This window comes from Cavia porcellus, unplaced genomic scaffold, assembly GCF_034190915.1.
Source record: "Cavia porcellus strain 051 isolate PalLab524CR breed Dunkin Hartley unplaced genomic scaffold, mCavPor4.1 scaffold_14, whole genome shotgun sequence".
NCBI lineage: Eukaryota > Metazoa > Chordata > Mammalia > Rodentia > Caviidae > Cavia > Cavia porcellus.
Window position 1 is genome coordinate 51,489,515 of NW_026947497.1, and position 27,033 is coordinate 51,516,547.

A 27,033-nucleotide genomic window follows, 5' to 3' on the forward strand; every position below is an offset into this window, starting at 1 on the left:
GTGTCCCCTTGGCCTGATTATTGGTGTGGGTAGCAAGTCATCTAGGGACATTCATAGCAAAATCATGACAGTTGTTCTACCTGTGGACTTTCCACATAGTAATAGGAAGGAAGCATTCCAGGAAGGGTACAGACACCTTGCTTGACACCGTTGTTTTGTGCAACAGTTAAGTAAGTGATTTGTCTTCTTAAGGTTTCTTTCTTCTCAATTCAAAATGGAGATCACAATTATGAAACCCATTTACCTCACAACATTATTTTGAAATTGTTAAAGTTAAGTCTTATTTTATGAAGTGTATGTATACATATGGTTTATTTACTCACCGATGGTAGGGGTTAAGTGGGGGTCTTCCTATATGATAGGTGCAGCTTGAGGTTTGAATAAAAAGAGGTACAGAGTTTCCCTCTCGAGCCCGTCGTTCACATTAGAGTGCTGTGAGCGGCCATGTGGGCTGAGCTCTGTCTCTTCTCTCGGCTGTGTGATGCTGAACAGGCTGCCGGAATGCTCTGAGGCGCTCTCCTCGTCAGGGAGGTGCTGCTAATGGTGCGCGCTTCAGAAATGGCTTCTGGGAGCTGCACGTGAGGTTCAGGGTCTGACCACAGTGCCAGCCATGATTGACTCCTGGTTTTCCAGCTAGAAATTTTCCTTCTTGGTTTTTAATAATGATGGCAATTCAGAGATTTATTTTCCTTGATCTTATTTTAAGTTCCTAGGACACAATTCTCTGTTGGACATTTTACATCAATTAGGATTTGCTTTAAGATCTTTAATTACTTTTTACAAAATTGGAACTGGTTTGCAAAATAGCTCATAGAAGATCACAGTTGATAAGAAAAAATCCTGCTAATTTTTTCCCTAAGTATTTCAGCATTTTCCCCGCTTGTTAAAGTGAATTTGTGCAAGTAGAGCTGCTTAGTAAGACCTGTCTTTGTAGTCATTTCGTGTGTGTGTTTGCAAGGAGGTATTTTTAGATAGTTTAGCTGAACAGCAATCTGACGTCTTTAGAGGAGACATCAGTTCATTATGTGGATACAAATTCTATGCTTTCAGCTTTTATGTACCGAGCCTTAATTTAAATCTGTTCTTCTTGCCTTTTCTAACGAAAGAGACTATATCATGGTATGTATTCTGTTTCTTTTTAATTTAAGGATGATCTTTCTAGTTAACCTTTGTGTAGAAAAATGATCCAAATAGAAATGTCTTTATTTGGTCTCAATACAGATTACAGAAGCATGGGCTTGTGGGTCATATTTATATATGACATCATGTGTATACTGTAATGTGCTATTGTGATGTGGTTTGAGGAATTTAAAATAGTCACTGCGGAGCTTATCACTATTATTTTCTTTAAAGAAGAAAAATGTAAAGGCTAGAATGTAGGAGTTCTATACTTCTTAACCTTATATGCTGCTTTATTGATCAAAAAAATAAACACTTGGCTTTGTGAAGGATAATTTAGTGCTGAGCATGTAAGAGAGGCCTGGTTTATTTCCTTTCTTTTTGCTCTAAAACATGGTTTTATTTGAAGTTAAAATGCTGTCCTCTTTTCTCATCCCTCTCAGCTACTGGAGAATGCAGCTCTTACTGCTCCAGTAAATTAATGTTAGCTGTTCCTGACACTTGTTCTCACAAGCAGGTGCTGGAGGTTCATAATGAATACAATTTAGTTTTTGCTAATTTAAAGCACTTAATTTAGGGAAGCTTTGGACGTTTTAAACACGTTTATTAATTTTCAAATATCATTTTCCAAAATGTAAAAGTTATCCTCACTACATGTCAAAGTGTCCAAACATGAGTGAAAACTTTGGTTCCTCATTCAGACGGCCGTCTGCATGGGGTGGAGCATCTGTTTGAGGAACACTTGTCTTTAACTTTAAGTCGTCTGGTGATGTGTAAATTCACTGGGATCTTAGTGATGCTTTAATTATGTGGTAGAATCCTATGTATTTCACACTGTAATGTAAATACAAAGCAATATCGTAGAAAAACAAGTTACTTAATCCTAAAGACATATCTTGGAGAGATAGGTTAACGGTGGGCATCTATTGAAGGGTGTGGAGATCTTTTATTTTTCAAGGAAGAACAAAAATGAGTTTTATATGTGAGATATAGCTCTACATATATAGAAAGAGCAGATAAGGCATTTTATAGTATGAAATACAGAAAGGCCCTAAAGCTGTGACATTTTTTGAAAAGCCTTTTCTTGTTCTTAAAAATTAGTGGTGTTATGTAACCATTTAGAATTTAGTTGAAGCCTGATATTAAGTGACTCAGATTTTAGCTTCCTAATGATGCTTCTTTACAGTGAAATTCAAGCAGTTGCCAGATTCTTGAGCCATGAGTTCCTTCTCCATCCCCTTCCCAAATGTGCATGCAGTGAAAATGGAATCTGTGCCAGAAGAGGTGTTAGCACTAAAATTCTCGTGCTAAGTGTGACATGTTTGATTTCAGGCTGTTTCATGTGAAATCATCTGAATTTCAATTTAAGGAAAGTGACCAAATGCAGACTAAAGTTTCTTTACTAAGAAGTAAAATAAAAGCTTCCTTGGCCTCTTCTCTAGCTTTCTGGTGAAACCCCCCCCCCCCCGGGAGTAATAATTGTTCTTTCACACCACCTCTTCCCAATCAGACCCCTGGGAAAGGGCCAGGCTCCCAAGCTCAGGGATGCAGTGGCTGACCCTGCCAGCTGAACGTGTTTTCCGTGTTGCCCAGAAGGCAGGAGTTTCCAGAAGCTCCTTCCTGCACACACAGCCCCAAGTGGTCCTGGAGGAATTGTGAGGCCAGACTTCCAAGATGTCTTCTTAGGAACCTGGGGACTCGCCATCAGGGAGAGGCAGTGAAAATACACATACATGTGCACATGTGTGCATAGAGCTAAGCCAGCCAGCCTCTGGGTGGAGGGTACACAGATGCCACTTCAGTAGACACTCTGCTCCCCTCTTCCTGAGTGAAAGCATTGGATCCCTGTCCCATTCACTTCAAAACATTACATAGATTTGAACCATTGTGAACTGGAACATAGAAAACATGAAATTCTTGGCAGTTGTGTGGTTTACCACTTTGCTGCTCCTCTTACTACCTAAGGCAATCCATTCACCTTGTAACTGGATGATTGCTTTTTTGGGGAGGGAGTATTCCCTAGACATTATTTCCCACCTCTGTGACTTTCACTCCCCCCCGCGCCCCCCCCCCTCGTTTTCCAAAATTGATAAAAAATACCTGACTAAGCTTTAGTTTGGTCTTCTGTGAAGACATGCAGGTATCCTTGGTTTATGTAAAGGTACTTAATTTGTGTCAGATCCTGGGCCTTCATGTGAAGAGGATACATGGAAGAAAAAGTTTTATTTCTGATTTGTTCGATATGTTTCAATGTTGGTAGTTGGGTACTATTTAATTTTTCTTGATTGTAGTCTTTAAGTGAATTCTCTGAATTGAGATGTAAAAGGAAAGATTTCTGACCCAGGTGTTTACTAATTCTGCTGATAAAATTGAAAGCATTAAATGACAGCATTTATTTACAAAGGCAGAGTAATTCAAGTGTACAAGATTTAGTCAAGTTCATATTTCACCTCAGCTTTTACTAGGTTTCTCTGATTGGAGGAGGCACTAGGTATTTCTCAGATGTTTTTCAAAGATTAGGGAAGTACCTAGATTTTTCTAAGCAAACTTGAAAAATAAATTAATATCTATTTTACATTCTTATGGGCTGTTTTTTTTTTCTGGCATGTATGTCACTTTTAAATAATGACTTACTTGAAGAGGATGACCAGCTTGAGACCTTTTATCTCTTTTGTTAGTTCCTGCACCTGTTAATTTGAAAATCACTGTCCAGTCACAGAACGAATCAAAATATCTTCTTCCTCAACATTGTAGTTGCATGGGTCATATTTATGAGTTAACCTGTAAGTTCTTATGAGCGGGTGAAAAGCTTTACAGAATTTTGCCCCTAAATCCTCTATATCCATTGGTTGATCATAATGAAATTCAAGACTGGACAGTTGCCTGCTAGCTATTTAATGTGGATGCTATCACTTGAGACTCCACATGGTCCATATGGCCCAAATAGAACCATTGAAGTGTTCTTCCAACCACCAGTAAACAAACAAATGCAACCCAGCCAAGCCATGCCACCCTCAGAAGCCAGCAGATCTGTGGACCCCCCTTCTCCTCATCTCCCCGTTGTGCACGCTGCCCTCTGTCTGGATAGTGAAGCCCACACCACAATTTCTTTTCGGTTCTTCACATTGCCCATACCACCATAGCCTCAGTCTGGTGTATTAACTAATGGGTACCTTGTAACACCCAGCTGAACTAAGTCAGCGTGGTGCTGGGAGTGAAGGCCCACCTGAGGATCAGTGCCAACAGCATAAAAGCAGAGCTGGAGGGGAAGATGGTGCTGATCTTCCTTGTCGTGTTGGCTTCCTGATACGAACTCGGCTGTTGTCATTATTGGAGGAGCTCAAGTCCTCGATGTTGCTCAGGAGGCTGTGGTACCTTTCTGGGTCCTTACCTTGAATGTTCTTGGCTCCAGTGTAGATCTTCAGCCTGCTGGCACAGACTTTCTGGCTTCCATTGCTGACCTTTGGGCCTTTCCAGTGAAGGTCCTTGATACAGACTTGCATGAGTCTTTGTCCTGGACTCTAGGTCCCAGCCCTCTGCTGGATTTTTTGAGTGGACAGATGTGTACTCTTCTGCATTTGCTTTCTTGGGTGAATATTGTAAACCAGTCCTATAAACTATATGTCCTGCTTTAAATCTCCTCTTGCCAATGCTGGCTGTGCCACCTCAGGTGAGGCTTATTTATTCCAGTCTGTAAGAATGAATCTTAGAGCTCTTCCTCACAGCTGCTGCCTAGCGCAGGCTGTGGTCCGGTGCGGCAGGTCCTCCCCTCCCCTCATTTCTCTAGAGGATCACTCCCCACCGTTTCTGTGCTCTCAGCTCTTCACTAACTCACTGTTGCACTCAGGATAGAATCTGTACCCCTGAGGCACTTGCATGAGCCAGCCCTGCCTACTCCTCTCCCATACTCTTCCTATGCTGTCTTCTGCATCCCCTCTGCCCTCCCAGATTCTCCTTTCCCAGAGCCTTTCCAGGAGCTGTTGCCTTTGCACAGAGCTCGGCCTGCGTCCCTGGTGGCTCCCAGATGCAGATCTTGGCTGTCACAGGTTTCCTGGCAGGCCATCCTACAGGGGCCACTCCACCTTTCTGTGACAGCCTGTTGTTTTAATTCATTGTCACACATTGTTACTGTTTTCAGCATTGAAGTTTTCTGCTTATTATCTCTCTCCCTATAGGACTGTAAACCTCAATCTGTTAGGTTGATCACCTACCTGGAGGATCCAAGATGTGTTTAACATAGAAAAGTCTCTTAATATTTAGGGGGCACATGAGAGATGGGTGAATAAAAAGTACAAAGGGTGTAGGTTTAGGCAAACATTCTGTAAGTTCATCGAGAGCAGATAATCATTTTACCTGGAGAGGATTTTTTTCCTTCTTTGTGGCTAAACTAAGCTGAAACTGAGTGGAATGTAAAGGCCTAAGGTAATAAGTAGCCAGCATATGTAATGACCGGGTATTCACATTAGTGGTCCTACTGACAAATTGGAATTAATAATGTGTTAAATGTATATGGTACTTAACATTTAACCTTTATACAAAATGTGGAAATATTGTTTAAGCAGAAAAAGGCTTTTGGAGTAAGCTGCTTAGGAATTTTAGATGTTAAGTTTTAGAAATGCAGATATTATTAGGTGTGGTAGCACAAGCCTGTAAACCCAGCACTCCAGAGGTCAAGGCAGGAGGATTGCTGCAGGTTTGAGGCCAGCCCGGGCTATGTAGTGTGTTCAAAGCCAGCCTGAACTACATAGGGAGACCCTGTGTCAAACAAAAAAAAGTAGATATTCTATTTAGGGAAAAATATCAATGTGAATTGTATTGGAGATCAGACTGTCTTTGAAGGTCTTCAGTATAATCCAGTGCAAAAAATAGGTGGTTACTTGTCTCTGAAGTGTAGGCCCTAGACCTTACAGTGCTATAAAAATTATCTGCATGTACAAGAACAATCAATATGTATATATTGTAGAATTGACATTAAAATATCATGTTCATTTTTGTTTACATGACATAATAAAAACACAATGATAAATTCCAGGTTACTTTTCCTTCTTAGTATTTTCTTTAAGAAATAGTATTTTTAAAGTTACTAGTACAGTTTACATTGTAGAAAATTTGGATGCTAATCAAATTAACTTTTCTTTATTACATGAAAGTGAGACCTGGCTTCTAGTTCCAGCAGTGCCATGACCTATTCACCTCACCACAGCTCCACTGCTGTGGTTGAGACGTGGATGGATTGTGCTAAGTGAGTCCTTAATCCTGTAGGCCTGTCCTGGTTTTATAATGAAGCTTTCGTTTGCCTAATGCTGTGTATTACTGGAATTCTTTCATATCTGTCATTTATTTGTTCTCGTAACTATCTGGATCGGTGTAGATATGGTGTGTGCATTGGTGAGCCAACTGAGATGCAAAGAATTACAGTGATTTCCTTGAGTCACACAACCAGTATGGAACTAGCCATAGAGTCCAATTTCATACTATAATCTGACCTTCCGATGCTAATCTCTGGTGATTTTAGGTAGTTGATGGAAATAAGTGCTCTGTCTGATAAGTGACCATTCTGCAGCGACTTGAAGTTTTTGTGCTGTGATGTCTCACGCCATGGAAACTTGGTTGTTTACTCACATTACTTACAGGAAGCCAGTACGTTACTTACAGGAAGCCAGTACTGATCATGTATTGTTGCAGTCCTTACACATGCAGCCACCCTTGTGTGTGAAGTGGGTAAACTTTTAATTCTTGAAAAAACTGAGTGGTTGAGTGTAGAGATCCTGTGGCATCCTGTCCCTGGGTCTGGCAGGCCATCAATGAGCTTGTTTGCCACAGTATAGGCAGTGCATCTCACTCTGATCTCATTTCAGGCCTACTTCTATTCTGGCCCATTCCCATCAGGATCTTCTGAAGCGGAACTGGGTCTTGGAACCACCTGTTTCAGAAGCGTAGGGGCCTCCTGCATTCTTGGAAAGACTCCATCAGTGGCCCTTGCTCTGGCCCTCAGCTGCTGTCACTGATGGCCCCGTGTCCATGCTCCCTGAGGGATCTCAGCTGTCTGCCCTGCTGTCCTCACTCTCCCTGCTAGTCAGAAGGAGCCTCTGTTTCTGGAACATTCCTAAGTTCTCAGTGCCTCCAGGACTTTGCTCCCTGCCCAGTGGAGATGAGCCTGTGGCATGTGTGCCACAGCTGGCTTAGAAGTTCTAAGTGGTTTGCCACCACTGCTCTGGATGTTTCCCCCACCCTCAGCACCTTCCCTGTGGGTCTCCGCTGGGTGCCTTTAGCTGGCCTTTTCTCAGAATGGCTTCCGAGCAAGCACTTGCTCCTTTCCCCAGCCAGCACTGTTCAGCACTTTCCAGGCTCTGGCTCAGGGTACCAAGACCAGTCTGTGTGGCTGCCTCCCCCGGGAGCGTGAGCCCCAGGGAGCCCTCCAGTAATCTGCTCCTTACAGGCTGTCAGCAGTGCAGTGTTTGTCGGCTGATGAATTAGGTAAGTGAAACTTCCAGGCTGAGCAGAGTATAGACTCCTGGATCTGCCACACTCCTCTGGCGCAATCTGGAAAATAGGAAGTTACAAATTTGTGAGTTCAGAAGTTTTGTCCTTAACTTTTTTGTCCTAGTTTCCAGGAAATCTGAACTAAGTTCATTGCCTAACTGTAGTTACTTCATTTATTAAACGAAATGAAGGCAATTTCATGACTTCTGTCTGCTGTTGCCTGTAACTCTGAGGAAGGCACAGTGGCTGGTGGGTGAGGGTGGGAGCTCCAGGCCCAGACTGCCCTGGCTCTGTTGCTGTCCACCTGCCCCAGCGTCCTCGCCCTTCATAGGTTAACAGCTCAGTGAGTTGTTTATTTCGGTGCTGACTGTGTGTGAAGCTAGTAAAGGGTGGTGAACAAGGGTGACCAGTTCTCCAGACTATTAGGTCCTGACCTAGATCCTCAGTCTCCCAAACAAGTGTAAGATGGAGGCTTAAATAAAATGAGACAAGCGGTATGATTTTTAGGGCTCCAGGAGGGTCAAAACCCTTTAGCTGAGCACGAGACTTGGAGGGCTAAGACAAAGACTTTTCTGGACTGCCCATTTTTATTAGGTTCAACAACAAAGGGGGGGGGTGGAAACTGAGGAAGCACAGGCAAATGAACAGGACCTTGGGAGTCACTTTGGGGATGTCTCCTTGATTGATGTTTAAGCCAAGTGTCTGCAGCTTGGCCTTATCTTGCCCTTTGAGGTATTTCTGACCTCACAGGCCACTATAGGCCTCAGCCAGGACCAGTGATTCATAGAAATTCACTTACTATGAATCAGCTCCTATTGCCAGACAAGGGCCTAGGTTTAGGACAGACTCACAGATAAACATAGAAGCCAGTTAGTTAATTTTAAATCCTTCTCAGAGCTGCTTCATAGTGGTCTCCAATACCAGACTCATCCAGAGGAGTCAGTGACCGCTTGAGTGGGTATGTGAGCCCTGCGCTGGCGCCTGAGAGGTCATGCAGCTCCAGAGGAAGTGGTCAGGTTAAGAGCTCTCCCACAGGACAGGACAGTAAAGACAAGAAGGTCACTAGGGGCCGCTGGGTGGCCATGGTTCAGACTGACTCAAGTGGCTAAATGGAGGCCACTGCAGGATTTCAAGCAAAAATGAGATCATCGGGGTCAGTTTTCCTGTCAGGTCCTAAACACTTACTTTTTGCCACGTGGAGCTCACTTTGAAGGGAAGCTGTGAGACTGTAATGAGACCCCACATGAGGTGGGAGTCATGCAGCAGTGTGCAGAGTATGAGTATGGTGGGTCCCCGGTGTGGACCTGCTGTGGAGCGGTCTGCATGCGGTGAGCTTGCTTAGTTTTGTGAGCCCTGAATGAATCGAGGCTGTGTAGCTCCCTTGTGACATTTAAACTGTTCATAAGCAAAAGTGGTTAGTGCCTTTGCTTGAACCTGTGTGTGATGTATGTGTGTGCACTGTGACACCACAGGTTAAGCAGTGTCAAATCCTCTGGGTCTATCTCTGCCCCTGATTTAAACCTAGGATAAATAGTTAATATGCATGAGTGTGGACTCAGCAGAAAAGTTCAGTGACAGCAGTGAAGTTTGAGGAACGTAAATGCAGATTGATAACGTTGTAGAACATAGAAAGTTGGTGTTCATTTAGAAGGCATATACTTGCTCAGTTGATTGCATGAACCTTTGCAGATGATCAGGAGGTCATGAAAAATGCTAGAGTTTTGACGGGTGAGGTGCCAAGAGTCTCCTGGGGAGTTGCTGTTGCTTGCCTGTGTCCATAGTTCTGACTGTCACTTGAGACCTGTCTAAAGTTTACCTGTGGGGACTGGGGAGGGGTGACTGGGAAGACCAGAACTCTGTTCCTGCAGTTGATGGCTGTTGTATTCCTGCTGGCCCTGGGCAGTGAATACTGATCTGTAATGATAACAGTTCAGTCAGTTCTGTGACAGTGCCCTGCAGACAAAGCCAAGGCTGTAGAATTATCTGGTGGGTCAAGGCTGACATATCAAGCCCTTGAAAACAATTGCGGAATTAAACGACATCATTAAAAGTTCTTGAAAACAAATGTTAAAGTGAATATCTTACCATTTAAATACAATAAAAGCTGATACATCTGACACAGAAAATTAACACTTAACATTTTTTGTTAGCAACTTAAGATGGGTAACATAGGGCAATTTTTAGTGTAAAGGTTGTGATCTGGCTGGATTGTAATTCTCCTCCAGGAGAAGCGGCAACTGCAGTGGAGTCGGAATGCAGTCTGGCAGTGATTGTTAGAGGCCGGATCAGGTTGTGTGTTTTCATGATGTATAAATAAAAAGTGGGTTGTGGTAGAATTTTCAGCATATAGATTTATTTCTCCAGTGTGCCCATCACTGGTAACTTACAGTAGATGCAGCCCGGCAGTCCAGTCACTCCCATGGCAAGACAGGCTTTGGTGCTGCTGTTTGTCATAGCTTTAGGGGGAGAAGGCACAGATCCATGGGTGCTGTGCAATAGCTGCATTCCTAGGCCCTTCTATTATTTTTTAATTTTGCAGCAGGGTCTTGACAAATTGACCAAACCTTGTGATCATCCTCCCTCCATATCCCAGAGTGCTGGGATTAGAGACAGGTACCTGACTGTCAGTGGCCCTTTTACCATAAATATGTTCTGTTTATGTTATGTGGAAATCACTGTTAAAATGTTCTTTTTCTCATCATGGAAGTAATATATATTCACATTAAAACTTTGGAGGATACACATGAGCCAAAAATTTAATTGTCCATAACCGTATCATGCAAATATAATTGTTGGTATATTCTTTCATCGTGTTTTATTTTGTATTTTTATGTATTTATATAAAATTACATCATATTGAGATGAAACTATTTTGTGCAACATTATTACCTTTGCTGATATTTCAAGTGCTTTTAAATTCTTTAAACTTTTTAACTGACATTATTTGTAGGTATTTGTGGCAAACAGGATGGTACCTTGATGTTCATGCACCTTGTATAGTAGTTAGGTCAGAGTAATTTGCATTTCCATGCCAGTCTGTCTTCTTGTTTTGAAGCAGCAGTGTGAGTTGTACACTGGAGACCCCTTGTGTGCTTCATCTTGGTGCCTTATCTAACTCCCAGCCTCTGAGGACTCCTATTCTCAGCTATGAGATTAATGTTTTTAGTTTCCATGCAATAAAAAAAATGTTTTAAATTTGTGATGCATACCTTGTGAGTGCTCCCATCTCATTCACAATGAAACTCAGACTCTGCCTGCCACATGTGATTTCGGTGTACAGTATCAGGATATTTGGTATCGGTACCCTTGCGCTCTACTGGACTCTGAGAGGTCGCACTGACCTGCCTGTTCTAGAGCTGGCTGGGACTGCTGCCCTGCTTGTGCTCGCTGTGGTCTTTGCATCCTCGAAGCTGAATGCATGTTCCCTCTTCTTCTGTTTGGACCTTGTACTCAGATGCTGCTTCAGCTGTAAGACACCCCCCACCCCCACCCCCGCCGCCCCTGCTGCCGCCTTGCCTTACTCGTTTTCAGATACCCACTGCTGTGCAGTGTATTATTCTGGGTTGTCTTTCCCCAGCTTCCTGCCTCTACCCGACACAAGCGCTCGAGTCAGAAATCTTGGATCAAGGAGTTCGAATGCATGTATGCTTTTTCTTAATGAAATCATTTCCTTGATTCCTGTTTCTTCAAAGAACGTAATAACATTTTAGTAGAAACATTCTCAAGTGGCCTATTCAGAGATTCTGATAGGTAATAATCAGTTGATAAAACTTAGTTTTCTGTTTAACCTATTAAATGATACATTTTAAGGGTGAGTGGTTATCTGCAAACTTTATATTGCTGTCATGTAATATTTATATCTTGAAATTTGAATAGATATTAGTGCTGTCCAACTCACAAGGTCCTGAATAACTCTACATATTTTATTACTATTTTTGGCTCATAAGATACTATGATAGTTTTGGTTTTTTGAACACCACAGACATTTTTTAATGAACCAGTAGTTGTATTCTTTTAGCTTAGTGATGTGCTAGATCTGTCTCAGCTTTGTACAGAGAGAAGTACAAAAACATACTTTATAATACATGCTGTATATAAGGATATGAAAAATCTGTTGTATAACTGTACATTGAGCTGAGCATGCTGCCACATGCCTATAATCCCTGCACTCTGGAGGCTGAGGCAGGAGGATCACCATGAGCTTGAGGCCAGCCTGCACTAAAGAGTGAAACCTTGTCTTAAAAAACAAAAACAAAATACATTACGCATGCATCCTCAGCCCTTTAAAAAAAATGCTGGTCTTGCTCAGTGGCCCAGGCTGGGCTCAGATTGTGATCACTCTGTTAGTCTCCAGAATGCTAGGATTACAGGCGTGTGCCTCTGTGCTCGGCTGCAGGTCAGTCCCAACTGTGGATGCTCAAGTCTGCCTCCCTGTGCTGTGTAAGGAGGCTGGGAGTGCGGTCCACCTGTGTACCTAGCAGGCACAGGTGGGCTCCAGGGACGAGCCAGCCAGTCCCAGCCACTGTGCTGAATGTAGACCGAAGGCCTTTCGTGTTTGGGTGAAAGATAGCATTGATCTTTTTCACATAATCAAACATCTTTTCAGTTAATGTTTTTAATTCTGAGTGAGGTTTTCTCCTAAAACCAAGTACAATTGTTTGGTTTTCTCTGCTCACAGTTTCTACAGCCATGATTTCTATCACATTGGGTTGTGTTTATACGGAACACGTATTGGAAGTTTTGGGTTATTATTTAGAAGCAAAATGATCAAGCAACTATGTAAATAGTCGTTGTGTAGTGTTAGGTAACTACAGGTAACCTTGAGATGAAGGACAGGAGAGAATATGTGTAGGTTACATGCAAATACTATGCTATTTTATATAAGGGGCTAAGGCGTATTCACACACTGAGAGATACCTGTATTTATTTTTGTTCAAAAGAAGGCAGCTGAGAACCCTCCATAAGGATCTTTTCCTTGACTTTAAACACTTGTTTCCTGAACTCCATGCTCCATACGCCATTGAGCTTCCCCCCCCCCCCCAAGCTGAGATAACTAAGCACAGTCCCTTTGGAGTTCATCAAGGTTGTCTAACTGCTTTCTGCTGATATTATCAGCATCTCTGCCCTCTTGAGGGATTGCTGCTACCCGTGTGGTTCTGGAAAACAAAGAGACAGAAACCGAGTTTTAGTGGCTGTAGTGTTGCCAGTGTTACTACACGGCTGGCACAGTTGTTTCAGCGTGCTCCTAGTTCATTTGCAGCTTTTAAAACATTCATGGATATCGGAGCCTCTTCTCCAAGGGCTTTGGACAAGCCACTTTGCAGATCTAGGTTCTGTTTGAGTGTCAGAACAGTGTTTGCTACATGTGTCAGATGGCGTAGTTGCTGTAATGTGCTTACAATAGTTCTTTTGCAACTTTTTAAAACATTCACAGCTTTTGGATCCTCTTTCCTGGGGTCTTTGGGTGAGCAGCTTGATGAGGTCTTTGGACCTCATGTTGGCTCTGTAGTGTATGTATTAGAACAGAGTTTAGTACATTGCCTGCTGTGCAGCATGTGCCCCTAAAATAGCGGTAGTAAATACAGTATTGCTGACATTGAGAGAAAGTGTACAAAGGAGTTTTCCAACCAGAAGACGACACTTCATCACCTGACTCTGTCAACAGTGGCCATGCGTTCATTACAAGTTCTTGGACTGAGTGACGTAGGGATTTTTCGGTACTTCTTAGGGGAGTGTTTGCTTTTCAGATAGGTGCTGTAAAAGGTTGAAACATCAGTCAAAAAGGAAATGAGTCTGTATGGAGTGTGTGTGTGTGTCTAGTGAGAACAGGGTGACTACCACTTTACAGTCATCATAAAGCCATGGTTCTCCTTTGCCCATGTGTGCCTGGTAATCAGAACGACCTCAGTAGTCCTGTGGATACTTAGGTGCTCTTTTTGGGTTGTTTTGGGGGCTCAGATAAACATTTTCATTTGGAAAGATACTGCTGTCATAGAGAACACATGATGAGCAGTTCCTGCAGTGACTTGGAGCCACTCCTGCTGTGCAGGTGTCGCCCCTGGGAAGTCAGTGGACCAGCATGAGTGCGTGCCTTTGCAAGGGTGTGCACATCCAGATCCATGACTGTTTTAAGATCTCCACATATAGGGAGAGTTACACAGAAGGCAATGCTTAGGCCCACCAAAATTACCAAAAAAGGAGTTCCTTTAATCTCTTCAAAGGTTTGCTTTCAATTTAGTTTTCTTTAACGATAGAGAGCAAAAATATAATAATGACTCCGATAATGGTAGCTTGGAATGTGTGTCAGATTAAATGATGCAACTGGGCCAGGGTTGTAGCTTAGCAGCACAGTTCCTGGCTAGCAGGCCCAAGGCCCTGAATTCGATTCCTGGTACCAAGAAAGAAAATAGAAAAAAAAAAAAAGATGCAACTGACATAAAGATTTTACAGATTTAATAATGATATCTTAGATATCAAAATTGCAGTTGCTAAATAGTACTGTAACATTTTAAAGATATTTATAAGCCAAATAGAAACTGCTTATTGTTGTAAAAGAACCTGCAAGAAAAATGGAACGTCAGCTTCATTCGTATTATCTAGCCCTGTGTGATCATGGCTACATCAGCGCCTCAGTTTAGATGGAGTGGGACTCGGATGACTCAGAAAGGGGTGGTACAGTGCCAGAGTTATGGATGGTAGAGGCGCCATTCAGAGTTTGGAAATATTGGTGAAGGTGAGAGAAGTGATATAAAATACTTTTTTTCTATATAAGTTTGGGATTTATATGAAAACCAACACTAATAAATTTACATAGATAGCCATTTGACTGTTTGGTTAATATCCATGAATGTTCAGGTCAGCTGATAAATTCAATATGTTAACATTGACTCTGCCTGTGTGTGACTCCAGAACCCATCATTCACAGCAGGGCTCCCTCTCTGTTACCTGTTTGTTTAATCAGCGCAAATCCTTTAACTTTCTGCATCTTACCTACAGTAGTCATCACAGTACTTGTTGTGAAAGAGTTAAATAAGTTGAGGTGTGTGCAGGTTCTTAGAAAAGGGATGGGTGATCTCACTGTCATGTCCCTGGTGAGACGGCTGAGCTCACACTGCGGAATAGACCATACTTAAAGTCAGGTCATCGCTTTCTCGTCCCAGGAAAGGGTTCTGTGTTTCTGTTTTGAAGTGGACTTCTACTCAGTGCTTTCTTTGATTATCCTTCTGAGAGCGTGTGGTTGAAATAGCCAGTCATCTTGTGATTGACAGGTTCTTTCTCCCCACTCAGGAATTCTGATTGATTGTTTTCCTCCTTGGGGTGCTTGATCCCCTACTCCTGTCCAGCTTATCCCCATTTCACAAATACTGGAGTCGCACGAGGCGGCCTTTCTGCTTTGGAGGAGGTTAGGATGGTAGGCTGAGCACCTCCAAGACCACATGCTTGGTACCAGAAGCAAACAGTTCAATTGTAATTTTATACAGTGCTTTTAAATGTGCCTGTGTAATGGACCACAGCCCATTCATTACCGGAGATAGGTCCAGTTTTCCTGTTAGGGTGTGAGGGGACTTAAAAAGTTTCACATTTTGATGAATTTCAGATTTTTTCAATTAGGGCTCCTCAACCTATGTTTGGACAGAAATCTGTGTGAAATATTCATGAATGTTAGGGTTTGCCTACTATTCAGTGCTCTCTATTTAAGTTCTTGAAGCAGCATTGCAGTGTAGGGAAGTAGCTGGGCATTGTTGAGGCAAATCAAGGAGCCCTCCACCCTCAGCTGCCCCCGTGGCTTGTGTCTCTGCAGGTGGTGTCCAGGGTGGAAGAGAGCAGCTTAGGGTTCACACACGTAGCTTTCAGCGTGCTTCTAGACACATTAGGGACGTTTGGAGGCATTTGCTGTCAAGTCTAATAAGGCCGCACGCTTGGGAACACAAACTACCCAAGTTGTTTGTAATAGAGTAAGTAACCTCATTGGCAGGTTACTTAGCTTTGGAAAACTTAATACTATTTTAAGGAGCAGACTTCTTTTCATATAAATATATGATTTATTTAAAATGTAATATGTAGTCTTTTGGGGGGAGTTTATACTAAGTGAACTACTGTAATAATATTACTAGGTATGAATGACAGTTACAAAAATGAGTTTTTGGGACTTTTGATTGGAAAAGTTGGCAGAAGGAGTGAAAAAGACGAGCAGGGCACCTGTCAGGTAGCTCTTCATTACATTCATTTTATAGAAGAAGCTAAGGTGCACTCTTGTCCAAGGCCACCTTCTTTAGGAGGCAGTCAAGCAGAAGGCAATTCAAATCTGTCTGACATGAAGCTTGTGTCTTTTGAGCCTGGTAGGAAGGTAAAAGTTCTTACCGGGGTGGCGGCATGTGCCTGTAATCCCAACATGTGGGAGACTGAGGCAGGAGGAGCACCATGAGTTGGAGGCCAGGCTAGGCTGCATGTCAGTTCGATTCTAGTCCGAGTTACATAGTAAGGCCTTGTCTCAAAAGAGAAAGAGAAACAGTGACAAAGCAAAAATGAGAAAGAAAAGAAAGATAGATCTTGCTAGTTAATTAATTTTTTGGCAAATTTCTTTAGCAGGTAAAACTGACAAATTTTTGTAGAACTGTTTCTCTAAAGCCTAGTCATAGCAATACTTTAAGATGTCTACCTATAATTTAATGAAAGTATTACACCTGTCAGTTGTACTATGTCATGACATACTTGCCATCGTGTGTGTGTATGAACATGGAAATTGTGTGCTATAGGAGAGTCTCTTGGAAGCCCTGGGGGAGACACAGTAAGGGGCTGGGGGTGTTTCTATGGGGCGGTGTTCAGGGGCAACAAGAAAGAAAGCTACTTCCAGAGACTAGTGCTTAGGAGTACACATGTCTGCCTTCTCTGGTGTTCTTCAAGAAATAAAAGTCAAGGCTAATTTAAACTGGTTTTTCACATGGGCTACTAAGTAATATTCCTAATCGAGCTCTGTGCAGAAACAGGCCAAAGGATGCCTGAACAGGTAGTATTCAGAGAGATAGGTGATAGAAAGGTGGAAAAAGAGATAAATGGGAGCTGCTCTGGGTGCTTAGCTTGCAGGGTGATGGCAGGTGGCTGGCTGCTGGCCCTTTCTGATTGGTGTGGTCACCTGCTGGTGCTGCCCTAGATTTGATGTTAGCACTCGTCCTAGTGACTTCTGTGCATTGCGCCCTGTGCCTTATGACCACAGAGTCATCTGATTGTCACAACATAGGCTCTCAAATACACAGCAGATGAGTAATGGGCAACAGTAAGGTCCCCGAGTTTTTCCACTAATACCTCAGAGAAACATAGGAAACCTGTCCAGTGTTTCACTGACTCCTCCTCCTAAAACGTGAATAGATGAATGTAAGGAGTATTCACAAAATTCCAGTGATGGCATGGAAGAACAGCATTCGCTGGGGTAAATTCTTAGATTCTTCTTCACGTCAAGTTGGTTTCCGGTCATGGGTGTGCTGTGTGTCTCATTGGCTTTCAGTAGAGACCCTCAGCATGTGCTACCTGGGAGTGGTGGGCGCACTCCAGCTGTTACCCAAGCCTTGCATATTCTCTGACTTTGAAGTAATGTGAGAAATTATCAGATAAACAAATTACAGTGATGATGGCAGTACGGTTGGTTGGTTTGCATCTTGTTTTGTGTTTTAACTGTTAGGACTCTTCAAGTGGTCCTGAGATGATTGTGGTGGATCGGAGTCTCAGACTCTTCTGCATGGGCCACCTGCTGGTAGGGCATCCACACTGAGTACCCCCGCTTCCCCCTATTAGCTGGGTCTGGAGTCTGTGCTGCCTGCAGCAGTAACACGGGAGGAGCAGCCCCTAAGCCTGTGCCACACCACTGCCACTTCAGGGTCCTAGCCGCTGAACAGGATACTTACTTAGCAGTAACAGAGATGGAAGATATCCATTCTCGTTACCACGCAGAACTTGTGGCATTTCTAAACGCCAGCTGCTGTCGGTGATTATCAAGTGCGTATTTGTATGTGGACCATTAGCCAGGTATGGTGCTTTCTTCTTCAGCTACTGTGTACATCCATGTTTGCAATCCATAAAATAAAGCAAATCATCAGACAAATACTGTCAAGGTTTCATGAAATGATAATTAGTTTTAGGTTTATACTTATATACGTGGAGTGCCTATATATGCATCAATATATAAGCATAAAACTAAAATTAATGATTTATGTATAATGTTATAATCTGACTCAAGAATTTGCTTAAGGGGGCTGGGGATTTAGCTCAGCGGCATAAGCGCCTGCCTTGTAAGCAGGCAGTCGTGAATTCGTTCCCCAGTACCGATGAAAAAGACAAAAAAAAAAAAAAATGAATTTGCTTAAAACATTACCTTTGTTATGTATTTAGCAGTGTTTGTGGTCAAACTGTAACTCAATCATTTATCTAATACTAGTAATATATTTTAGGGGAGGCGCTAAACTAAAAGATACGTTTAGAAAGTTGGGAAAAAAAAAGGTTGCTTGATCCAGAAAAAATTTAAGCAGTAATGTATCTATATTATCAAATATTAAAAGAAAGATATTTTTAATGGTAATGAAAATATAAATAAGAGAGTACTTTGCATTGTGCATTTAATGAATTGCTTGGGGCATGTATTGGTGTTACATCAAAATGTGTTAATTTTTCTATTTGTTGCATTGCTATTTTCATCAGACAGGTGTATTAGTTTTCTTATTTTCTGAACAGAATTTCTGTTACAAGTGGTGACTAAATCGCAGTTCCAGCTCCATTTTAATCTTCTAGTCAGGAATTTAAGTAGCACAGCAGTAGCAGATTCAAGTGGCACCCAGGCAGGCTTGGAACAAGACTGAGAGTAGCGACCCTTGTCATATTGTGCCCTTTAAAATGTCTGCTTGCCCTTGAGCATTCCCCAAGAGTCTCCCCAGATGCTGCTGCGCTGTACCACACTCTTTGCCCCCCTCCCTTTTTTTTTTTAATGTCACTTTTGTGTGTTCATCTCAATGGGTTCCTGGGCTGCGACCATATCATGACTGTTGTGAAGTGGGCCACAGTAAACACAGGAAAGCAGATGGCCCCCATGTGCTGGTTTTGATTTCTTCTGCTGGCCACCAAGCAGTAGCGAAGCTGGGTAACACACTGGCTCTAATTTCGGTGTTTTGAGGAAGCTCTGCATGATTTCTGTAGATTTAGATTCCCAGCAGCCTTGCAGAAGGCCTCCTTTTTCTTCACATCTTTGCTGGAATTTATTGTTATGTGTATTCTTGATGGTGGCCATTCCTGCTGGGGTTAGATGAATCTCAGTGTAGCTTTGATTTGTGCTTCCCTAATACCTAAAGATCATGAACATGAACATTTTTTTCATATATCCATTGGCCATTTGCACTTCTTTTGAGAAGTTTCTGTTCAGGTCATTTGCCCATTTGGTAATTGGGCTATTTGATTGTGTGTGTGTGTGTGTGTGTGTGTGTGTGTGTGTGTGTGTGTGTGTTAGGTTCCTTTGAATTCTTTGTCTATTCTAGATATTAATCTTTCTGAAGAGTAGCTGGTACAGATTTTCTTGCACCTTCTAGGCCATCTCTTCACTGTTGGTTGTTTTCTTGGATGTGCAGAAACTTTTTAATTCACTTGTAGCCCTTTTGTTGGTTGTTACTGGTATTTTCTGTGCTTGAGGGGTCCTGTTCAGGGAGTTTTTGCCTCTTTCTGTGGCTTCAAAGTGTCTACTGGTTTCCATCTTGCCGTTCCACACTTTGTCTTTCCTCTAGATCTTTGATCATTTTGCATCGATTTTTGTAGACGGGGAGAGGTCAAGATGTAGAGGTCAAGACAGGTCTTCTCTATCTGATCATCCCCTTTTCCACCACCGTTTGTTAAGGAGGCTGTCTTCTCTAACATAATTTTGGCTCTTTTATTGAGAATCACATGGCTGTATTTGTGAGGGTTTGTGTCTGTGTCTTCTAGTGCATTGGTCTCTTTCTGTGTCAGTACCAGACTGGTTTTGTCATTATGGTTTTGCAGTATAATTTGTGATTTGTGTGTGTGTGTGTGTGTGTGTGTGTGTGTGTGTGTGCGCGCGTGCGCGCGCGTGGTACTAGGATTCAAACCCACATACATTCTGTCACAAGCTATATTACCACCCCCTTTTCAGTTTTTAAAACAGAATATTTTGAGTTTGACTCTCAGTACTTTTCCCAGGGGGTGCTAAAACCTGCAGTCAGTCCTCCTCCCTCAGCCTCCCAGAATGCTAGGACTTCAGGTAGCATGTGCCATTGAGCCCAGAAGCTTTTGCTGTACAATTTGAATTTGACACTGCCAGCATTGCTCTTTTTTGCCCTGAATTGCTTTGGCTTTTCTGAGTCTTTGGTGTTTCCATGTAAATTTTAGGTTTGTTTTTTTCTAGTACTGTGAAGAATGTTGTTGGAATTTTGATTTGGCTTGTATTGAATCTGTAGCTCCCTTTTGGTGAAATGGCCGTTTTAACACCCGAGCGCATGGGAGGTCTTTCCTCTTCTGTCTTCTTGCTTCTAGTGTCAGTGCTTTGTAGTTTTTATGGTAGAGTGCTCTCACCTCCTCGGTTAGGTGGGTCCCTTGTTTGTTGCTGCTGCTGCTGCTGCTGCTGCTGCTGCTGCTGCTGCTGCTGCAGTTTGGTGTTATTGTGAGGGAAGTTACTTTCCTGATTTCTGTCTCAGTTCATTATTGATGACGGAAAAGTTACTGATTTTTTTTCTCAGTGTTGTTTTGCTTTTGGATCTTAGAAACCCAAGTCTCCTTAGAGTCAGGCTTCTGGCTGCTTTTGCATCTGTGCATTGTGCATGGCTGGGGCTGACGATGGGAGCCTCCCAGGCTCTCCCCGCTGCTGCTGGACAAAGCCGGGGTGTGCTCCCTACCCATGTCCCTCAGCCGGGCGTGTGTTGTTTTCCCTTTTTGTGAGGAAAGACTTCGAAGGCTTCATGAATGTGAGGCGTATCCTTATACTTGTAAATAAAAGGACACTCAAGCTAATTACATTTTACTCTTAAGTTTAATACATCATTTCATGCCATTTTACAAAAGACAGGTGATAGAGCAAGGGGGTAAAACAAAATGTTTAAAATCAGGTGTGATTTTTGTGTTGCTTATCACCACCTGTTGTTATAACTTCTTCTCTATTTGGAATTGAAAATGACTTACCTTTTTATTCTCTGCCCCCAGCTGAGTATCTCACACAGTAAGTACTCACTATTTATTAAGTAAAGCTACACTTTCATGGCGAAATGAGCCTTAGTTGTTGGCAGTCTTTGCAGTTCTGGGCCCGACAGCCATGAGTTCTGTGGATAAGTACACAGTGTGTGCACAGGCTGGGTGTGTCCCCCACATCCCCAGGTATGCCTCTCCTCCCCTGCCGCTCTGCACACAGTGCACCTTCAGGAGAGAGATGATTTCACCAAAGGGGAGCTACAGATTCAATACAAGCCACATCAGAATTCCAACAACAGCTGGTGGTGATGAAGGGAAGAGTCTTACTAAGACTTAAATAAGCAATTTCTCAGTGACTGCAGATTCATCAGATAGCTGTATCTTCATTTGACACACCAAGTTAATAGAAAAAGAACGAGGGTGTTGGCCCGAATCATAACTGTAAAAACTAATCACTAGAAATCAGTTTGTTGTTCGGTAATTTATACTTATTGATTCCTTTTAAAGTCCCTGAGCTGCAGTATTTCCCCAGTCATAGGAAGTGACCGAATTAAATGGAAATGCTGCTGGATGTTAAAGGCTATTTATACTGGGTTACAAACATTATTTTAATATCTGGTGACTATCACTTAGCTCCACATAAAATCATAGTCTTTAGTGCATGTCTGTAAACATCTGTCTTCAAATTGATCCTGAAAAAAATCCTATAGATGTTTTCCTACTCTGCCTTATGAATTAAACAGATAAATTCTGTTTAATTTAGAGGTGTTTATCTTTTTAGTTACTGCAGAGAAATTGTTATTTTCCTAAATTCGATGATTTTACATCCTCACTGGTCTGTTTAAAAAGAGAACACTTAGTGAGATAGGTTACATTTGCAGTGATTTCACACATTTGATGAAACGTCTTCCAGCTCCTCCAACTTAAAAGACTTTTCATGTTTAGGTGGCATCTAATCAAAAGCTCCCCAGAAAATTAATGTTTAAATCTTTGTGTACCATGCATCCCATAAAGTTGTTGCCTAAAATATTGTTAAAAGTCCTGCGTAAGACAGAGAGTGGAATAGTCTGTCCATAGAGACAGGTCTGCGTGGTTGTGAGGTACAGATTCATCTTGCTTATCTGTTTGGAGGTTTGAGGTAGAACACTGTTTTGGTCATTTTCATAAACCTGCATCAGCTCTTTAGTGGGGCTTATTTCACCGTGGGCAATAGAGTCAAGCTTCTGGAGGGCTAGAGGGAAAAGGTCAAGTGAGAGGTGGAATATTACAAAGGTAAACTCTTCAGTTTTAAGTTAGTCTTATGTTTATTATATATGAGCTAAATAGGATCAGTATGCAAGTAGAAAAGAGAGACTGTTATTAATACTTAAAGATGACAGGTAGCATGTTCTTGAAAGGTTGTATGTGTTACTGGCCAGTAGTGTAAGAGTAGTATTGTAAATAAATGTAGTTCACTCTTTTTCTCTCAGTTTAAAAACGTGGTAATAGCTAGAGAAAACATAGATTCTTGAGGGCGGTGCTTTCTTACAGTCTCACCGATTGACAAGCAGAAAGGAAGAAAGGGGTCCATAGATGTTTGTTGAATGAACAAATGTGTGAATGTTTCCCTTAAAAATCATCCTCTCTAACATACAAGGAGTGGTAGAGCCTTTGAAGGCTCCTTAGTGAGTGTATTTACTTTAATAGAGGCTATTTTAAAACATAGACAAGTAGAACACTGGGGTGTGTGTGTGTGTGTGTGTGTGTGTATGTGTGTGTGTGTGTTGGACTAGTATAGTTCCTTGTATGACAGTGTATTTATAGATTCTAAGATGCTCATTTTTAAGAACTATTAAACGTCATTTCATAATTAAAAAAAAAAAAAACTTCGAACTGTCTTTTTACCTAAGCTATTTCTTGCCACAGAGTTGAATTTGTCAGTGCCAACTCTGTTTGCTCATTGATGTATAAAAAGCACATTGTAGCTCACCAAGTACTTTCCCAAGTTCATCTTAATCACCAAATCCACCCATTTGAGCATTGAATTCAGTATTATTTAAAGTCCATTGCATGCTCATAAACATTAAAATTTTATTTTGTAATTTTTTTGGGGGGGGGAGTATTTTGAATTTTGTGAATTTGAAATCAAGGGTCTTTCTTAACTACATTTTTGGCTCAACAATTGAAATAGAATACAGTGTTACAATCCTGAAATACCTTCCTGAAGTTCTTGTTCACATTGTAACCCTAGCTTTTCCTGCTGCTTCCACAGCTTCCTGCAGATTTTACAAAACTGCACCTTACTGACAGCCTCCACCCCCAGGTGACGCACGTCTCCTCCAGCCACTCAGGATGTAGCATCACCAGCGACTCTGGGAGCAGCAGTCTTTCTGATATTTACCAGGTGAGAAGCTGTTTTCCTTGGCGTTTGGTTCATTCTCATCCATTCCAAGGAGTTAATTCTCCATTAATACACAGCAGATACATGTGTACATACTGTGAGTACATGTATATAAAATTGAAATGGTTATGCTTCAAGTGGACACACACCATGCTTTATATATATTTGTTTAGGAAGTGGAACTGTCAAACCATGCTTTCATCTCCTGTTACCAGAATTTTAAATAGAGTGGTTGTTGTGGAATTCTCTTTAACGTTCAATGTTTTATTCACTTGACTATAGCTGTTAGTAGGCTTATAACTTTTCTAGATATACTTATGCTTTTATGGAAGATTTATCTTACTAATCAGCCGCCTGCCCTCCCCTCTCCGCTCCCAGTGCTCCTTTACTGAGTTATACCCAGCCTTTTAAAAAATCATTATTATTAACAGTAAATGAACAGATACAGTACTGTGTACCAGACATTAAGCGCTGGGCCGGGGATTTAGCTCAGTGGCATAAGTGCTTGCCTGGTGCTGCTGGTGAGTATTCGATCGTGAGTTCGATCCCTAGTGTCCCCCCCCCCCCCCAGAAAAGACAGTAAGCCCTAAATTTAGTAGATCTTAGGAATTAAAATTTCAATTTTAAACTTTTAATATTTTTATTAGTGTATTTCTGTAGTTCATAATGATTGCATTCATCATGGAAGTACATAGTTTTCTATACTTACTATAGTTACTGATTAGTAACTTTATAAATAGTCTTAAATATATTTTTTAAATATTTTGTTAGCTCAAGCACTGTCATTTAAAAATTCTTTCTTTCTTTCTTTCTTTTGGTCTGTTTTTCTTTTATCGGTACCAGGGATCGAACTCACGACCACACACTTGCAAGGCAGGCGCTTATGCCACTCTGAGCTAAACCCCCAGCCCCCATTTAAAAATTCTTGACTGACCAAGAATTTATTATTTTGCAATAAGAAATACAATTTCTTCTTTTTAATGTCACTTTGCAGATTTGTATTTTGAACCAGACAGTGTTAACTCAGAATGAACTCTCGGGGAAATGAGCCTGTTTCAAGTGTTAGCAAAGGCAGTGGGCCAAGGCAGTTTACCTTTGATAGATACATCATACATACACATGTGTCCTCTTCCTGGGAGGTGATTTTTAAAAAATTATTCATGAGTTTTCTTACATAATGAATAGTATAATAAAAGCTATATTTCAACTTATATTAATTGAGATGTCACAGGCAGAATCCTTGTCCTCTAAACTTTGAAATAGTTGTATTTTTGAGGGTCTATGGTGGGAATGTAATGAAATTAGAGCAGTTGTTATCACTGCTCTCTGCAAACATGAAAACTTGATTGGAACCACTAGAGTATAAATTTATTATCATAATAAAGTCACTTCTTTACATACTGTATTGATGAGTATTTCAGAGGGATTCTAGTCTTCTGTGCTGTTGCTTTAAGTAGGCTGGGTATACATTCATGAAACTTGACACTTGGATTGCCCCTGGCTAGCATCCGAACTTCTGAGAATGCAGTGTGTGGATGCAGGTTCACTCTCACATAGTTGGGGTGCACAGCCTGCAGCTCTGCATGGTGTTTGGTGGCAGGTGAGGGAGGGCAGTCCTGCACCTCCTTCTGGTTCATTGAGTTGAGTCCACAGACTGTTACTTTCAAACTTGGTGACAGACATGCTGCCTCCAAAAGGAAGAAGTCCACAGGTACCTCAGAGGGTTTACTTACTGGCGCTGCAACAATCAGTATGTAGTAGAGCTTCCCGGTAGACCACTTTTACTGTCCTTGAATCCGAAATTCTTCAGGTGGGAGGTCCCACAGATGCACCTGGTTTAACTTCCAATCTCTGCATTTACTAATTTCTGTATCACCAAGCATGCAGTTTGTTCTAAATAGTTCTAGGGATGAGCATCTGTCTCCTATGGCAGCTCCTTAATGCTGGTACAGTTCTGATGTGGGAGGAGCTCTTACTGGGGTGCAGAGGTTGAGACTGAATGCTATCGTAGGGGAGGGAGATGAGTAGAATGGTGTTGTTGAAAGGGTAGGAGGAGGCTGAAGAACAAGATGGAACAGCCTTTGAAGAAAAGGGATGCTGCATCCTTGTGGCTGCAGAACAGAGCGTGATGGTTAGGAGCTTCCCTTTGAGCTTCTGTGCTTACCCCAGAGAATTTTTTTTGCTGAGCTTGGTTTTAGGGAGAGAGAAGTTTTGAAGCAGTGGTTGCAGAGACAGGAGACTCTTGAAGGAGTTGTGTGCCTTAAATACAGTGTTTCCTTTGCTGCCTTAAGTCATCTCCATGGTAAGCACATGGAGAGCAGAGGATGGATGCCACCAGGACCTAAGCAGCATAGCTTTGCAACTTCCGGAAATGTTTCTGCATAGCTTGACTCTCTTTTGCCTTCATTTTCAAATGTCTCCCAAGAGAGTTCTTCTCTTAATTTATTGTTTGCTTCCTTTATTGTCTGTGAAGAAGACATAGCATTGTGATGTCTTTTCTAGCTAGTTCTTTGCTTCCTTCCTGGATTCTGACTCCAGTGATACTGCTTTTCTCTGTTGTCTGTATACCAGAATCACAGCTGCAGAAAGGCAGGTTTTTTTCAGCACTGCTCAATAGCATGCCAAGAAATTGTCAGCATTCGGTAAAGCTGTGTTGAATAAATATAATGGAAATAATGGACTGCGGATATAAGCTGGATACGAAGGAGATGACAGGAGGCATGAGAGCTAGACATCCAGGGCTGCAGAGCGCTGCAGACTGATGCAGACTGAAGAGCATCTTGAGGAGAGAAAGGCACTCTAGAGGCAGATGGAAGTGAGCTAAAAGCATAGGAGATTAGTGACAGAACGCAGAAGGCCTCAGAGCTGTGAGACAGTGCCTCTTCTAGCCAGGATTAAGTGTGAAATATTGGGACTATCAGTGAGTGGCTTACGTGGGCTGAAAATAGTTGTCCAAAAATAGATCATTAGAACAGAGTTCAAGCAGAAAGGAACTTGCTCATGTGGAAAGAATATGTAAATACAGGAGTCCTCACAAGTCAATTAAGAAAGTGGTGTATTATTATTCAACACATAATCTTTAGGGTAGGAGATCATTGATATTCTAACTTTATGTCATAATTACATAAATCCATAGTTAGTAAATTCTTAATGGGTTTGTTTTGTTTTGGGCGGAGTTTGAGGCAGGGTTTCACTGTGCAGTTCAGGCCGGCCTTGGTTTGCCTTGAACTTGCAGCAGTCCTCCTGCCACAGCCTCCCCAAGTGCTGGGATTACAGGTGTGTGCCACTATACCCTGGCATTTTTAATGTTTTAATAAATGATGAGAACATTTTAGTTATCAGTTGAGACAGATGTTTAAAGTCATAACTGATTTATGGAAATTGATAAAAATGCTCAGCTAACAACATAAATGTTCAAAGGTTATTTGCAAAGTAAAATACAACTATCTGTACCTTACAGTATTTAAAATACTAGTAATTGAGTATAGGAGTATTTAAACATGACACTGTTTTACCTATCAAATTAACACACATTTTCTTACTAAATATGATGGTACAAAATTTGAAACAATGTAAATTCTGATACGCAAGGTTGACTTAATAGAAGCACTATGTTTTTTTCCAATCTTTTTTTGGTACTGGGAATAAAACTCAAGACCTCATGCTTACCAGGCAGGCACTGTGTCATATCCCCAGGCCTTTCTAATCTTATCTTTGTACTTTTCATATATAAAGGATTTAGTGAGATGTTCCTACTCTTATCTCAGCATCAGTGTAACTTTCTAAGTTACATTTCTAGTAGGATCTGAGTTAGGAACTTTTGGGTTAAACTCATATGTTTGAAATTCTGCATAGTTTTATGTTGAGGTTAATTAGCAACT

General features: G+C 41.7%; 1 protein-coding gene across 16 annotated transcripts in view; it reads left to right on the plus strand.

Annotated features, from left to right (window-relative positions):
* The window catches only part of Rapgef2 (Rap guanine nucleotide exchange factor 2), a 224,964-nt gene that overhangs the window by 151,982 nt on the left and 45,949 nt on the right, over positions 1-27,033 (plus strand). For 15 of the 16 annotated variants that reach the window (XM_063260907.1, XM_063260909.1, XM_063260911.1 and 12 more), the window contains one exon: positions 23,024-23,155. In XM_063260907.1, coding sequence (XP_063116977.1) covers positions 23,024-23,155 — 132 coding nt within the window. Of the gene's footprint in view, positions 1-1,097; positions 1,120-23,023; positions 23,156-27,033 lie in introns of those variants that run through there. The other variant, XM_063260920.1, reaches the window with a different exon arrangement.